The sequence below is a fragment of the Euleptes europaea genome, chromosome 19 (genome assembly GCF_029931775.1).
Source record: "Euleptes europaea isolate rEulEur1 chromosome 19, rEulEur1.hap1, whole genome shotgun sequence".
Classification (NCBI taxonomy): domain Eukaryota; kingdom Metazoa; phylum Chordata; class Lepidosauria; order Squamata; family Sphaerodactylidae; genus Euleptes; species Euleptes europaea.
Genome location: NC_079330.1, coordinates 34,610,665 through 34,627,805, shown reverse-complemented (window position 1 = coordinate 34,627,805; position 17,141 = coordinate 34,610,665). Strand labels below are relative to the sequence as shown.

General features: G+C 42.5%; 1 protein-coding gene across 16 annotated transcripts in view; it reads left to right on the top strand.

Moving 5' to 3' along the window:
• MSI2 (musashi RNA binding protein 2) overlaps positions 1-12,515 on the top strand; it is a 565,100-nt gene extending 552,585 nt beyond the window's left edge. For 11 of the 16 annotated variants that reach the window (XM_056864848.1, XM_056864864.1, XM_056864857.1 and 8 more), the window contains 3 exons: positions 496-704; positions 2,842-2,919; positions 12,295-12,515. In XM_056864848.1, the coding sequence (XP_056720826.1) occupies positions 496-704; positions 2,842-2,883 (251 nt within the window). In that variant the 3' untranslated portion in view covers positions 2,884-2,919; positions 12,295-12,515. The remainder of the gene's footprint in view (positions 1-495; positions 705-2,841; positions 2,920-12,294) is intronic. The other 5 variants (XM_056864863.1, XM_056864862.1, XM_056864861.1 and 2 more) reach the window with 2 other exon arrangements.
• Positions 12,516-17,141: the final 4,626 nt, after the last annotated feature.

Sequence of the window (17,141 nt, the reverse complement as noted above, 5' to 3'; positions counted from 1 at the left end):
TACACCCCAAAGTTTTCAGTGGATCCAAAAACAGTTTTCCTAGCTGTGATTTGCTTTATTTGCTGTCAACGTTTAATATCAATATTAACACAATGTGTAGTCTAAAACTAGTTCCTTTGTAGTTTGCATGGGATGTGAATGCTGTCTCGACGTGCCCAGATCTAGAAAATGTTTACTACTGCATGAGCATCAAATCAGATGTTGGAAAATACATATTTTGTGATAATTTGGTGAACATGAGCACCGACAGTCTCTGGTTGCAGTAGTGTGTTGAATGAATGTTTTCTCTCTCTTTATACATATTTCTATATATTTGGAGCTCCAAGCTTCTTAGTAGTATGGGCTGACTATTCTTCAGTACTTGCTCTCCTATCGCATGGCCTTGGTTAAGTGTTAGAAGTTGGGCCTAGGCTGTTTATTTGAGTGTTTGGCTTTATAATAACGGTGCATGCCAGGCTTCTCGCCTCATACCCAGCTTTATTCTCTGCACACCAGTCTTGAATAGCTACAGTGCTCAACCGAATTTTGGCGCACCCGCTTCCCCGGCAGGCTCCAACCCGGCCCGACCCGGAGGATTTCCAGGAGCAAACAGCCCAGGGCCAGTTGCAGATCTCTATGGTACAGCCAGTCAAGACTCCGGTGTTGGTAACTACATAAGTGCTGCCAGCCCCCAGCCTGGCTCCGGCTTTGGGCATGGAATTGCCGTAAGTAGCCCTCTTCGTTTTCTGTTACTTCTGCTGCTCTGAAATGAGCCAAGTTAGTTATATAATCTGCTCCACTTACTAATAGGCCTTTCAAAGCGGCCCACTCCAGTGTCCTGCCTGTCATGTGAATTACCAACGAAATTGAATCTATTTGTGTGGCTCTTCATACACCCCACTTCCTCCTGCATCACGTTTCTAAGAGCAACAGTTAAGTGTTACTCTTGTCTTTCAAGTGCAATAAAGCCTCATTCAACGAGACCTCCTCACTAGATCTTTTGCCAGATACTGGGCATTGTGCTCCCTTATTTCAGATAAATATCAGCTACTGAGAGGTGTCCGTCTGACAGAGGTTGTGCTGCCTATTTATTTCTGTAAACGAGGGGGTAGAAGACTTTAAGTGATTCACCAGGCTTCCCAGCACACCAACAGGACACTCCTAAGCGGAGTTTAAAGGGTTTTTAAGTCTGCTGAAGTCAATTGCCTTAGAAGGGTATAACTCTGTTTAGGATTTACCCTGCAAAACTCTCTTTTCAGCTACATGTGTGTGCTTCTATTTAAGAAAACCTGTGAGATCTCTCTCACATAACCTTTAGCAGGTGAGAAATCTTATTTTAGAATGTGTGCCTGCAAGTCACTTCCATACCTATCGTTCATCTGACATAGTGTAATAAATATATAAGTATAAATTAGGAAATGGTACAGATCTGTAATTGCTGCTCAGTAGCATTTGTACTGCAAACACCTGTGGGCAGATTTGGATACATCAGTGTGCTTGTCAGAGACAGATGTGTGAGTAGGCCTATCCTTTGATTTCATCTTGGATGACAGGAGTCACTCGCAGGATCACCCCTATGGCCTTTAACTGCAAGTTGAGGATCTTAGCTGGGTTAGAAACCAAACAGTGCTATAACATTTAGCATAGGAGGTTGCCTTATCCTGCATGAGTGAAGGGATTCACCAAACCAGATTAGACTATTTTCCCCTACTTATCATGGTTGCTGTTTGAGCTATCTCAAAACAAGTTGTCCACATGCATCAGTGTCTTGTGTTCAGATCAGTCTTGTTTTGGAAGTCAAAAAACAATGTATGTGCACAAGACTGCAGGTTTAAGTAGCTATCCTAAACAGGGACATTCAGAAGTAAGTTCCACTTTATACAACGGGGCTTATTCTCAGGAAAGTGTTTGTTGTTGTTTTTAAATTTTGTAGCCTGCAAAAACATTTGCAAATTTTCAACATTAATTTTTTCAAGTGAATGGAAGATGTTTTGATATTAAAGTTACTAATTTGGGAGTGGAAATTTTGCTTAACAAATTTGCATGCATGGGGTTTCCCCCCAATTGTACTATATTCAAGCTGTGTGTGTTAGCATGAATGTCCATCACAATTTAGTGGATTTCAGTATTCTCTGCTAATCAATTTATTGGTACCGAAAGGTATGGGACTCCTTTAATTTTCTTTTTTGTAAAACCCTGTAAAGCTAATTAATGGAAAAGTATAAACAAAGTTCCACAGTATACATCATTTTACTGCATTTTTTAAAAGTTACAACCTCATAATACCGAATTTTCATTTAATTGGATTCCCATCATGTCATCTTACAAAACCCATTTAATCAGTTGTGCTGTGAAATTTGGATTATTATTCTGCTAAAACCTACATCCATTTAAATGGTCATGTACCACACAGCAGCCCTCATTTCAATTTTCTGCCTAAAGAACTTGAAAATGTGCGTGCTTTTTCACCTTTGCTGTAGCCTGATTTGTGCATTGTGCTTTGTCTGCACTAATAAGGCTTCCAGGTTATTTAGTCTATACCTGCACATGGGTGGCTCTTTAATTTCACTTTCCATAACATTCTGCAGAAAGTGGGTGCCTTTAATATTTTAACACATCATCCATTTACTAACAGCGTTTTAAGAAATGCAGTTCCCAGCTTATTTTTCTAAGGAAGCAAATAAGATACCAAGAAAAGTATCTCTCACATTGAATGCACTGAGATATTAGAGGTCAGACAGTAGTTTATCAAAATATTCATGCTGGCAAACACACTCTTGAGATTTCTAATAATCTTTTGAAAAAAATTACTATCTCTTCCTATGTATCACACTGATGACCTTAATAATTGTACAATTTTAGGGACCTTTGATTGCAACGGCTTTTACAAATGGATACCATTGAAACGTTACACAGGGCTGGTTGCCATCTCACTTGGAGGTATTCCAGTATATACAATTTGTATTTTGTGCTATGTCCCTTTTCTATTGCCATATTTTTTCACACTTTTATTCTTTCTTCCTGTCCTTAATCACCACTTCTTTTCCTTACAAGTCTTATTTGTTACCTTAAAAAATTAATTAAACATTTCAGTTTTGGGGGATGGAAATGGGAAAGGGTTCCTAAGCTAATACTGTAAAAAGCATTTAAATGTATTGTTTTTGGCAATTGTTATGATTATTCAAGGACCAGTAATGTGTATTTCGGATTATTAAAATAACACTTTAAAAGGTATGAAAACCACAAGGCTTAATTAAGTGGCTATGCCTGTAGATAAAATATTTGTGCCCAGCAACTGCCATAGTAAAAAAAAAGCTAAATAAATGTAAGCAAATTAATAACATTAATACAAATGTACATCTGGATCGCTGCCCATTTCCTACCCTTTCAACTGATCTGAATGTTGGTTTTCACTCTGATTTAGCAGTCTTTTGTATATCGCCAATTACAAATATTTAGCCTTCATATGTAAAATGGCTCACAGAAAACAATCCATGGCTGGGTTAGATTACTCAGAATGACAAAAAAAGATGACTCAACGAGAGAGAGAGGGAGAGAGAGGTGGGAGGGGGGGAGAGAGAGAGAGAGAGAGAGATTCATTGCCATTTTTTATAACACTCATCATCATGTGTCTGATCTATAGCATGCATTCTAAACACCAAATCAATGCATGGAATGAAACTCACAGCTGCTAAAATGTGGCACAGTTGAGGAAGAGGGGCTTGCTGTATATCACAGGTGTGAATACGTTTGTGGTGGTTATGGTGTTGAAATGACTGAAGCATTTTTGGCCATATAGAAATTAATTTTAAATCAGACTCTGACAGGTGTCATGTTGTTCCACTTACATTCCATGGCACCCTCCAAAGCACTACACTGCAAAACCCACCTGATTCACTTTTACCAGGCGTTGCATGAAGTATTCCTGTGCACCCCAAGGGCACAGGCTCCAGATCACGTCAGGAGGTGATCCCTCCTCACTCCCCTTTTGTATTCAGTCGGGCTGAAAGGCGGCTTTCCCCTCAGTCTGTGCATGTGTGCGGCAGGAGAAGGAGTGCAGTGGTCGTGAAGGAGGAACCACATTTGTTAGATGGAAAAAGGGGTGATCTCTTTGGACTTTCAGTTATTCAGCTATTCCTTGCCCAGAGCACTTGTTACACTTTCAGTACAAACACTAGGCTACAGTTTAAAAGAGTGTTTAGGGACAATTGGCACCAACAAATGAGCACTGTTGCCAAGACTACTGCACCATCTTCATTCACTTTAGGTCAAAACTACATTTTATGGGACAGATGAGATTTCCTGCCATTTTCTGTAACTTTGCTTTGTAATTTGACTCTTGCAGTCACCCCAGCACAGCCAGCTGTAACCACCATTCCATCCTTCAACAATGTTAGAAGCAGCAAGCGCACTTATCATTCTTTACTACTAATGAAAATCTGTTAATTGTCCTTGGGAATGTTTGCAGCTCACTGGGGATATATGCACACATTTCACACTGTAGCCTTTTGCTAGGATCTCCAAAGGCAGGTGCTAAAATGCTCATGTTGAGATGAAAGTCAATGGCAACGGGAGTGGCCAATTAAAAAATGATTCTCAGTAGGAGCAATGATTTGCCTTGATGCAGGGACCCTGGTTTAGATGTGCCTCTTTATTTTTTTACAGAAATGGAGTGCAGGGGTGAGAGGAGCTAAGCTCTGCCCCTTCCATTGCTACTCTCTGATACTGTTAGCATTTTTCTTTAGGGTCAGAAATGCTCAGAGTTTAGCTTCCTTCACCCGTGTACGCCATTTTTGTAAAAAAACAAAAAAAGTTCCCCATCATTGCTTTAGACATGAGCAGGTGTCTAGTCTGGCCCTAAACAGTACCCTTCTCCTCGCATGTATAGCACGTTAGAGTGTTCCTACCACATCCTGTACAGGGAGGGCTGCAACTGAGAGGTGGTGGGATTTCCCATTCCCTCTCTGAAGGAATGGCATCTTGATCTTTGGGTGTTTCTCACCCATTGCTAGGGGTAAACAGGACTAAACTAACAACTTCCTGTCTCCTGGCGAGGAACACCTTCCCTTCCAGTTCTTCTCCTGCCTTCGCTGGGGTGAGAGCGCTGCAGCCATAGCTGCTGCCTAGGTCTAGTGAAATTAGGTTAGAATAGATTCTTTTCCTTACCTTGCCATATCCAATTGTTTTTCCTCCCTACCCTCCCTCTCGTTTGGGTACGTTTGTTTTTTAAATTTAAGCTCCCAGCTCTGCCATCCATAAGCTGAGCCTCGGGAGAAACAGCTAAGCCGCGGGAAAGACGCGGCAAACAAAATGGCTGCCGGAGAAGCTGCATCGGAGGACATCGAGCTCCTTTCTGATGCAGATCAAGAATTGGCCTTAAAATCGGCTCCCGCCGTTAGCCGCCCTGGTGGACTATTGGAGAGGGAGATCAGAAAGTCATCGCCGTCATCTACTTCGGCTGGAAAATCACTGAAGAAAAACAAGTCTAATGGCATGGGGAAGAATGGCAGCCGCAAGCGCCAGCTTAAGCAGAGTTCCGCTTCGACCTCTAAGGTCCCCGCCGGATCCTCTGCTGCGCCCTTGGATGTGGAGCCCAGGATACCTACAGAGGGTAAAGTAACCCACCCTTCTGAGGAAGGGGGATCCCCCAAAAACCCCACGTTTGAACAGTTACATAATATGATAGAGGGCTCCATGGAAAGACATTTTCAGAGGCTCCAATCTACCCTTCCAGAAGGGTAACCCTCCTCAAAGACTCCATCAGCCACTTCCTCAAGGGTTTTCATATAGTTGGACATCTTCCCCTGGGTCCTCAGTCATATCTGAACCCATGCAGGAGGAGCCTGGCTACACCCAAAGCGCCCTCTCTAGGCAGTGGCCCACTAAGGCAGCTATGAAAGCAGTGCCAATTATCCAAAAGCAGAGAAATGAAACCTACCAGGAGCAGAGAAATGAAACCTACCCTGAGGACAGGGATTCTGGGGCTGACGATAAGGAGGTAGGAGAGTTCGTTTCAGACGAAGAACTGAACCCATTGTTCAAGAATAGCAGCCTCGGCTGTTCTGTTCTGATGATTTCCAGCCTCTTTTGGCCAAGGCACTTTTTGCTTTAGACCTATCTGATGAAGCTGAAGCTCCTGAAGAATCTAAGCCTAAATCTAGACGTAAAGGTTCCAAGGAATATTTCCCACAATGTGAGGCCCAGACTATTAAGGTCCCCTTACCAGAATACTTTGAGAAAGTTATTTAGAGCTGAATGGGACAAACCCCTACACAATAAACAGTTCTCTGGCAATGCCAAGAAACTATATGATATGTCCTCATATGCAATGGATATATTGGAATTGCCTGTGGTAGATGCTCCTATCTCTGCCCTTCAATCCTCTGACTTCCTGGCAGAGGATGGAGTGGGCTTTATTAAAGATCAGCTCGATAGGAAAATTGAATTTCTTTCCAGAAAGGTGCATGAGGAAGCTGCGCTGTCTATTCAGGCCAATACCACAATAGCACTGATGGCTAGGGCTTCAAATGCTTGGATAAAGAAACTCAGTCAGCTTTTACCCACTGCAGCTTTTACCCACTGTCTCGAGTGCTAAAGGCGTCCTCCTTTATGGCAGATGCCTCCTTGGATGCAGTGATCTTCGCTGTTGGAGCGGTCGCCTCCAATACAGCTATTCACAGGGCCCTATAGGTAAGGCCATGGTCAGCTGAGTACAGGTCCAAGACCATGTTAATGGGTCACCCATACAAGGGTGGAAAGTTATTTGGAGAGAGACTAGATAAGATGCTCTCCAAAATTAAGGATAAAAATAAGGCGATCCTTAAATCCCATAAAAAGGAACCCCGTCCTGGCCAATACTCTCAGCCCTTTCGATTCTACCATACCTTATACAGGTTCAGACAGGATCAGAGACGCCCACACTGGGCTCCTCAGAGAGGGTCCTTTCGACGTTTCAACCACCCCTCACAACCACAGTCCTTTAGGGCGGACAAACCTGACTTCAAAGGAAATAGCAGTGACGCCAGGGGTCCAATGGTGGGGGGAAGGTTACAACTTTTCCTTCCACAGGGGCGCCACTCCCAGACAGATGCCTGGGTACTACAAATAATTCAGCAGGGATATCTAATAGAATTTCATCACAAGCCTCAAGATCGCTATGTCGCATCGCCATGCTACCGCAGTGCTGTAAAACAGAGAACCATGGAAGCCATTTCTCACTTGATCCGGATCGGGGCCATAGAGGAAGTACCTATTCAGGAACATCTCCAGGGAGTTTACGCCATATTTTTTTCACAGTCCCCAAAAAGAATGGGGACTGGAGGGCTATCCTGAATCTCAAATTTCTCAATCGATTCATCCAGGCCAAACATTTTTGCATGGAGACACTGCAAACCATCATAGAGGCACTGCGCCCAAACACCTTCATGATATCCATAGGTCTCACAGAGGCTTCTATGCATATCCCCATCCATCAGTCCCACCGGCGCTTTCTGAGATTCAACTATATGAACCTTCATTTTCAGTTCAGGGCACTACCATTCGGGTTGACATCTGCCTCCCGAGATTTCCCCCCCCCCAAAGTGATGGTGGCTATTGTGGCGATGTTAAGGAAGGAATCCAAGTACATTCCTACCTAGACGACCTACTCTTATACGCCCCCTCATACAACCTGGCACTTCAGCACACCACTCGAGTCATCACGGCACTCTAAACGCACGGCTTTCTTATAAACAAAGCCAAAAGCTTGCTAAGCCCGTCGCAGAGGATCCTACATCTGGGAGTGGTCATAGATTCCACCACCAATTCAGTATTCCAACAGACAAGGCCCACAAAATTGCGGCGGTGGCCAAGTCCACGGTAAAGTCGTCACGACATTGACTGATGGCTCTGACAAGGCTCCTAGGCCTCATGGTATCATGTCTAGGCCTGATTCCTTGGGCTCGCTTCCACTCCCGACCACTTCAAGCAGCGCTGCATCCATTCCAGCTGTTCATCACACACAAGATAGACAAGACCCTCTCCCTCAGTCCGGTGGCCAGGACGAGCCTCTTATGGTGGACCAAAGTTGACAATCTAACAGTCGGACAACCGTATCTACACTAACAGCCAGTCCAGGTGTTTACAGATGCCAGCCTCGAGGGATGGGGAGCCACGGTGACAGACTCCTTTGCTCAGGGTGTATGGAGCCAGTCAGAAACATCTCTCCACATCAGTCTCCTCGAACTCAGGGCAGTACGCCTAGCCCTCATCAAATTCCACAACCTTGTCAGAAACAAACGTGCTAATCAGGACAGACAGTGTGGCGACCAAGGCCCACATCTACAAGCAGGGTGGGTCTCGCTCCTCTCGCCTGCACCAGGAGTCATCGGCCATGATCTGGGCAGAAAATCACCTTTTGTCTCTGAGGGCAGAACATGTACGGGGCATCCACAACACTCAGGCAGATTGGTTAAGCCGTCAGACCCTCCAGGAAGGGGAATGGATGGTGAATACTCAAGTCTTTCAAGCCATCACCAGCTGGTTTGGAACGCCCACAGTGGATCTGTTCACCTCAGTCCAGAATCATCAGGTGGAAAGGATCTTCTCCCGGTTCTACCATCCGGAAGCAAAGCAAGTGGACGCTCTTCTGACTCAGTGGCCTCCAGGTCTCCTATATGCCTTTCCACCAAGGCCTATCCTTCCGAAAGTCATCAGGAAGATAAGAACGGAGAAAGCGGAAGTCATCCTGATCACTTCCAATTGGCCACCCCGGCTGTGGTTTCCAGCACTCCACCAGGGCACCTTGGCAGATTCCGACATCCTCGGATCTCCTTCAACAGGGACCAATGATTCATCCAGATCCTGGATGGTTTCAATTGACCGCTTGGAGGTTGAAAGGGCAAGGCTCTTAGCCCTTGGGCTTTCCGTGGAGGTGGTGGGGATCATCCTTACAGCCAGACATCTCTCTGCCAGGAGGGTTTCAGAATTGGGTGCCCTCTCTATTCGCAAAGACTTATGTATCTTTCACAAAGATAAAGTCGTGCTACGTACTGATCCCTCATTCACCCCCAAAGTGGGTTCCCGGTTTCATCAGTCTCAGGAACTTCACCTCCCTTCCTTTTGTCGGAATTCTTCTACTCCCAGAGAGCGGAGTTGGCACACCTTGGACCTGCATAGAGCTATTCATATTTATATATCTAGAGCTGAATCCATTAGGAGAATGGAATTTATGTTTATCTCCATTTTTGCACCCAACAAAGGACTTCGCATGTCCCGACAGTCTATCAGCACATCCATCAGAGAAGCCTACCTAGCCAGTGGTCTCCAAGTTCTGAATGGGATCACAGCCCATTCACTGCGAAGCGCAGCCACGTCGGCCGCATTTTTCAAACAAGCCTCGACTGAAGAGATTTGTAAAGTGGCTACTTGATCCAACGTGACTATCTTCATTAGACATTATTGAATCAATACTATGGCATCCGCTGAAGCGGTATTTGGCAGACGTATTTTACAGCACATGGTGGAAGATTATGAGGACTGAGTTCCCACCCGTTATTTCATTGCTCTTGGAGATCCCAAAGATCAAGATGCCCTTCCTTCAGAGCGGGAAAGGTACATTGTTTACTCACCGAGAAGGTCCTTTCCGCTCTGAAGTAGAAGGGCATCTTGCTCACCCGGAGATGGCAACATCATCTTATAAGGGTGAACTGAAGCACACCAAACTGGTCTATGGATTCGATCGGCCTAATAATATTGTAGCAATACATACAAATCCCAAGTGTCAGGATCAAGCGTCTGTCCCTAGCATCCCATAAGCAAACTCATCCAGGCAGGTATTCCTGAAGTGATAAACATACATACACATTTCCTAGAGGGGGTCGAGATCGCGTTTGAAGTATGGAAGGACCATAAAAATTTAGAGGCCTTAAAGGGAAACTTATCATTCTAAGTTTATCGTTCAGTTTATTGTTGTTTGTACTCCTTGTTTGTGAGTGCCTTTCCCTGTCTCTTGAGCTTGCTGTAGAATAACTGGAAGGGGAAGTGTTCCTTGCCAGGAGACAGGAAGTTGTTAGTTTAGTCCTGCCTACCCCTAGCAATGGGCGAGAATCACCCAAAGATCAAGATGCCCTTCTACTTCAGAGCGGAAAGGACCTTCTCGGTGAGTAAACAATGTACCTTTCTCAGCTTGCAAACTTCAAGTCCGTCCTTGGAAATGTCGTAAAAACTGAGCCTGGAGCCAGGCTTGGAGCTCAGAGGGGCCATCCTCCATGTCCATCAGTTGCAGCAGCCTTGCTTGCGATTTATACAAGAGCCCCGTTGAAAAACCAGGCTGTGCAATGGTTTCCAGAGCCCTGTGCTAAGCTTTGCTAGCTGGCACCATCCAGCAAAAGTTATCTGCTTGACTGGGGAATCATCAGCTCCATTGCTTTCGATGGGGCTTAGGCACAAGTAATTTTTGCTGCTTGCTCAGAAAGTTACCTAGGGAACTACATGATACCCAATTCCTGGTTTAGCGCAGTCTACCCTTGCATTTGGCTGGTGGACCATCTGAAATGAAAGGGCATCGTACCATAGCAGAGCTTGGTGGGCTGGTACCTGAGACTGACTTCTAGAGAAACAGTGTTTTCAGAGAACACATATGTAGCTGCCTTAAACTGAATCAGACAAACAATATTGTCTACTCGGACTGGCAGCAGCTTTCCAGGGTCTCAGGTAGAGGAGGTCTTTCCCTCCTTCCTGATTCATTTAATTGGAGATGCCAGGAATCAAAACTGGGACCTTCTGCATACAAAGGAGAGGCTCTTCCACTGACACACAGCACCTCCCCAAATTCCGATTTCCTTTGAGATTCATGCTGAAACCAGTGAAATGAATGAGAAATTGTTTGTGGAAATTCAAGGACTCACCAGTTATAGAATTAAGCTGTTATCACTGCAGAAATATACAAAGACGTCTGCTCCAAGGACCCCTTTTTAAGCGCAACCTATTTTCAATGTGCCTGGAAGTGTAATTAGGTTCTCTAGAGGAGGCTTGCTAAAGATGGAAGATTGTATGAAACCCCTAGTCACACACCCTTTCCATCCAAGGCTCTTGACAGTCATACTTTGTGCTTAACACTAGTTTCAAGTAAAGCCTTGCTCTGATTGGGTGTAAATGTGTGTAAATGAATTACTTCCTCTATACTCAGCAAGATTTGGGCCACTGGTCAGATGACATTTTATACCCAAGGAGTTCTTCCAAAAATCCTTGCACCTTTAAAATATTACCCATGAAGGGTTCATTTAAAAGTCTACTTTCTGAGGCATTCTGTGGTTTAACACTTTATCCAGGTCATGGATAAATTCCATGTTCACATTCTTAAAACACAAAAGGGACTTGCTGTTTGGAGCACTTGTGTGTTACAGTAAATAATATGTCACATACTCAAACTATGATAAGGTAACTCACCATTGATCTTTGCTTCTTATGTCCTACCATAAGTTCTCTGAAGTGTTACTTACGTAAGATGGCCAGAGGCTGCTCTCATGGTTTTTATTGGGGATCTCTGCAGTTCTACATGGAGGGTTGGATGCAGATGACAGAATGGGACTTTCCTGCATGCTCCCCCCAACAGATGCCCATGAAATGCTGCTCCGGGGTGGGGGTGGGGAATGGGAGACCCTGAGAAATGACATGAATGGGAAGGGGGAGTTAATGGAAATTGCCAGTTTGGTCTGGATCCAACCCAAAATACTATAACCAGGGCTGTGTGCATGCCATGATTCCACGAATTGGAAAAAAGAACACCACATGTTCTTTTTACAGATGTACAAATCAGGTTATATAATAAGGTAAATTTCCTTTTTTAAAAGGGGGTTCTGGTTCTTACGCTTGAAAGCATTTGGGCAATGCCTGAGGACATCTCAGAGGGCAGGACGCATCAACTCCCCCAGTGGTCAAGGGGAGTGGGGCTTCTGTGTCCTGTAAAATGCCTTGCTCCACAACTTTGAGGAGCAGAAGCAGATTAAGTATGTAACGCAATCAAATTTGCCAAGTAAGGCCATGCCAGTGAAGAGGCACTCTGGCTTCTGTGGTAGCATCTGGCGGCTCTCAGTGTGCTACAGACGCAGCTCTGGACTTGTATTTACCCTTTGATGCAAGCACATGGCTGCCACCTAAACCCCATAAGGATACCCCCAAGTAGTACTAGGAGGGATGCATTTCTTCAAGGTCTGGGTACAATGTATGTGTGTGTGTAAAGTGCCGTCAAGTCGCAGCTGACTTATGGCGACCTCTTTTGGGGTTTTCATGGCAATAATTTTCTTTTTATCTGTTCTTCTTTTTTATCCACTGTAGAGTATATCTGGATGTCCAGGCAAGACAGGGAGAAGTTTCTGAATGGTCCCATGTTTAGGTGATACATCATCAGACTTTGAGCATTACATCATCATCAAATAACCCACACAAACTGGAGGTGGCACTCAGCGGACTTGGTTGTCCAAAATCTCTTATCATCTCATGAACCTGCTGTACTATATAGAACAACAGCTTTTTAAAACTGTGTATATATAATCCATTTGTTCATTTTATTATTTTTTTCTTGATGGGTTCTTTTTCCCTTTTAAATTTATTTTAATCACTTTTTTGTAGTATTTTCACATAGGCTTGTAGTCATGTAGGTTACTTTGTGTATCTAGGAAAAGCCTAACCATAATATAGCTGTTTATATATTTAGGGTTTCTTTGCTTCCCCCCTTTTTTTGTCATTTTAAGTAATTTTGTTGCTTAATAAGGAAGCTGAGATGGTAACACAATTCTCAGTTGATTGGTACCAATTCTGAAACTGAAAAAACTTTTTCAGGTGGAATTTAGCACACACTGAATTTAGAAGTAGAGCAAACTCAAGTGAGCAGAAATATTCTATTTTATGCTGTATGGGGAATGGGAGGCTGGCTCATAGCAGGGTCTCTAGCAGTTCTTTATCTTAGTTAACCTAATTATATCTATTTTCGGCAATAAGGTAAGGACAACAAAGTTTTTTGTGTCCTTTTTCTATAAGTGCATTTTTTTGGGTTGAAAAAGAGGTGATATACGGTTTTTTGAAATTGTGAATTCTGAAAAGATACTGTAAATACAATTCCATTAACTTACATATAAATTATTAACAAAAGGACAGAGAGGAATGCGTAATATTTTTGTGCTGGAGTCAGACTAAGGCAGTTTCCAAACGGAATGGCAGAAAATAATGAAGATTTGGGGTGCATAATCCAGCAGGAAATTTCTCTTCTACATCTTCTTTGAAATGAATGGAAGAGGTGCCCCTACTGTGCCCTTACACAGCTCCCATTCATTTGTGCAGGAAAATTCCTGACAGGTTGCGCCCTAATATGTTAAAAATCGAGATCAACTGCCAGAGCTGGCCCATAGCAGTTAGATCAACACTTTTTAGCTTGCTCTGTAGGGGTTAGACCTTATAACTGTACTAGCGTCATACCAGCATATTGAACTAGGCACCTGTGCACAGCTTACCAAGTAACCGTCTAGTTACTTTTTAATTTTTTTTAAAAAAAAACTGCTTTTCCCGTGTCTGAAAAAACTACAATTTTAATATTTAAAAGGTATTTAAAGTTTCAAGCACACTTGTTTTTAGCCATTATTTAGATCACCTGACTGTCCCGCCATTTCAGCCGCCGCCCCCCACTTCTCCCACAGTGCACTGACCAAGCCGAGCGTTGTCTTGGGTGCTCCCAAGCTGTGGAGGGGGGGGGGGCATTGTTAAAGCTTGCATCCTCTCACCTTGTATCCATCCTTTCTTATATTAACAAATTAGGGAAAGCAAAGGGTTTTAAAATTTTTGTTCTTAATACCTCAGTGCTACAAGTTATCACCCTAGATGCAAGAGAAGATTTTAATTTATTGTAGATGAAAACAGAATGAAAAAAATGTATAAAACATCATTGCACTGTGACTGGTAGGGAGAACTGACAATTTCCTATTTGCACATGTTTAATGTTTGGCTGTTATATATATGGTCCTCTGCTGGGGAGGAGACTTATGAAGGATATTTTTTAATTTAATTTTTTAAAATATTGGTCAATAGGCCGGCAACAGCAACTCGAAGTACAACACAGTAGGTGATATTACAAGCATAACTATAGTGTGGATATATTCTTTTTTTAACATTAATATTGACAAGTTTTATTAATATTTTTTAAATTGTTACGTTTATAAATTTGGTACTCTAGGTACAGCCAGAATAAGACACTGAATGCGACATTTGTTAAGAGAGAGAGAAAATAGCTGCTGCACTCCTATTTTTGTAAATTTTACTAACGAGTAGGCTAATGTAGGCATCCAATAGACAATTTAGAGCAAGGCATCTGTTAACATTCATCGAGGCACCATAATGCTAACTGAAAGGAGGAAAAATCCTCATTTTCCTTGTTTTTGAAATAAAGCAAATCATTGGGGGGTTGATTATCATATTAATGTTTTAGGTTTTAATTTTATTTCAAAACAACCAGGTTTAAAAGCCAGAATGCTGGACGCTTTTTACACTACTGAGATTTGATCAAGTAATACACTTAAAAGACAAAACACACACACACAAACCCATAGTTATTTAAAATAAATGAATTGCAAGCCAAAATTCCCTGAGAGTCAGTGTGTTTAAAAAAGGCAGGGAATTTATTGATTACTCTTTAATCAATGTAGATGACATCAGGAACTTGTCTGGTGGAAGTCTATTTCCAATGACTGAGACCCCCCCCCCCCGGGCTCTGAAAGGCTCCCATTCATTTTAATGGTGTTTCCAAGGGGGGAAAGTTCTGGGGAACTTTGTGCCTGTACTGTATACTACCATGTGTTCCTCCTCCTCATTCATTCCCTGTCACCTCATAGAAGATTCTTTGTTGATCATTGTTGTATGTTAATAATGTATAAAATAACTATCTTGTAAGAGTACTGTCCTGATGCAAGTGTAGTGACGCCCCCACCCCACCCCACCCTTCTCTTTTCTTCCTCTTCTAGTACATATTGGTAGTTGTATCGTAATTAAGGTTAAATACATAGATGTAGTTATTCAGATTTAGGACCAGTAAGGATAGAACTTTCTCTTATTTAAGTAAAAAAAAAAAAATTGCTAATAATTTCAGGCAGGTTTTTAAAAAAAATAATTTAAATTCTTGTTTGTTTGTTATTTCTTTCTGCTGATCTCATGTGGTTTCCACTAACCAAAGGTCTCACAATGTTTGAAAGCAAATGCTGGCGATGCTCCTGCAGCATTTTGTAGATCCCCACCCTTCAACTTTTATAAAGAGGGTGTGCCATACTACCTTAAATGCTAACGCTAGATATGCAAAACTGGGTTTTTTTAATTTATTTTTTAAAATAAAAAGAGGGAGGCATGGTATAATAAAATGATTTTATTAAGAGAAACAAATATTTTTTTAAAAAAAGAGTGCTCAGAAGAAAATTGCTATCCTGTGTGAATATGTTTTAGATGTTTCTATAACTTTGGAAAAGCCCCAGCACAACTGTTGTGGAACCTGGTCTGTTTGGGGAGTGGCTTCCTAGACTAAGGCTCATTTTCGTTCCCTCACTCATCTAGAAATCCATTTGGAAGGACTGAGATTTTAGTTTTGGAAATCAATTTTAGCATGGAAGGCTCAGCTATCTCTTGATTTTAGTCAAGCAGAACAGGTCAGAGGCTTCATTCCAGCATCATGTTTTGTTCCAGACTTCCTCTTATAAATATTGCCTTGGAGTTAGCAAAAAAACCAAAACATTTGAGCTGAATGGTGCAAACAGGGATTGACCAGCACCACTGATGTGGAGAGGGGTCTGTCTCTAACCCCAGACACTTTGCACACCTCCATGGATAGCACTGAAAATGCTGTTTTGTGCCTCAGGATAAATTCCCTCTGATAAAACAACATTGTGAAACCCCAGCACCATGAACCGCGATGGAATCCTTTCTCCCCGTGTTTCAAAGGAACTGGGATTTCAAATGAGTCTGAACGTGTGGAAAGATCGTAGGAAGAAACCTTGGCACACTTCTTTTTTGTTTGGTTTATTCATTTGTTTGTTTGCAACTGACTTGAACAGGGCCAGAATTTTTCCTGTAGGAGAATGGAGGTTTTTCCATTAGTTTCTTGCTTGCTTATCCTCCCAAAGGGGAGAAAAACACACACACACACACACAATCCAATCTTAAGTCGAAATTGACTTGATTAAAATGAAGAGCAACCTGTTCCTCTTGTTTTCTATTCTGCATATTGTTCATTTTAATTTGAATTTGTAGCTTGGACTTTAAGGTAGCATGGCTCTGTTGCTGTCATACCCCCCCCCCCTTGTACAGCAGTATATACACAAGCTGATGAATGTCATCTATCACACTAGGCTAGTCAATCATTGGGTAATTGTTGGTAACAAGAAGGACCTGAAAGGTGTACAAGCTTTTATTTTCACTCTTCTCCCAGCTGGCGGTTCAAGCTGCACAGCTCTTTCAACCCACAGTGTGAATGAGGGCTTGTGACTCCGACCACCAACCCATCCTGTCTCATTTGCCACCCGATTCAATGTAACATAAAGCAAGACTAAAGCAATATGGTTTACTACATTTTTCTTGAAGGTCAGCCATGGTTGTATATTATATATTGCATATGAAATTGTTTACAAAAAAAAACACTACTTACTTTTTACTCTGGGGTGTATTTGTTTTGAAAAGTTTCCTTTTTGTTTTGTGTTTGGGTTTTTTCTTTCCTGTAAAGCAAAATGGTTGGAAAAGCAAACTGAAGCTGGTCTAACTACTTTCTGAGTGATGGGGGCCTTAGAGACACACCAGCAGATTCCCCAAAATCTGCATCAACACACTGTAGAGTTTCATAAGTGTGCAGAATCTGATTCCAGTCCATTTCTCTCTGTGTGCAAACACTACATGAGATTCTGCAAGCTAAGCAATACTTTAATACTGTAATAAAAAATTACCAAAAACGTAAAAAGGCGTTAAAAATCAAAGTGATCTGTTCACCAGTTACCAAACAATCAGAATGTATTGTCTTGACAGAATTTTTGTTTCAGACAAAAAAAGCCGCGGTTATCCGTGCCCTATGAACTGTGTTCTGTACACGCGCCAACACCACCACGTGTGTGGGATGTGAGTGTCATTTTGAATCCTAGCGGTAGCAAATACTCTCACTGTAT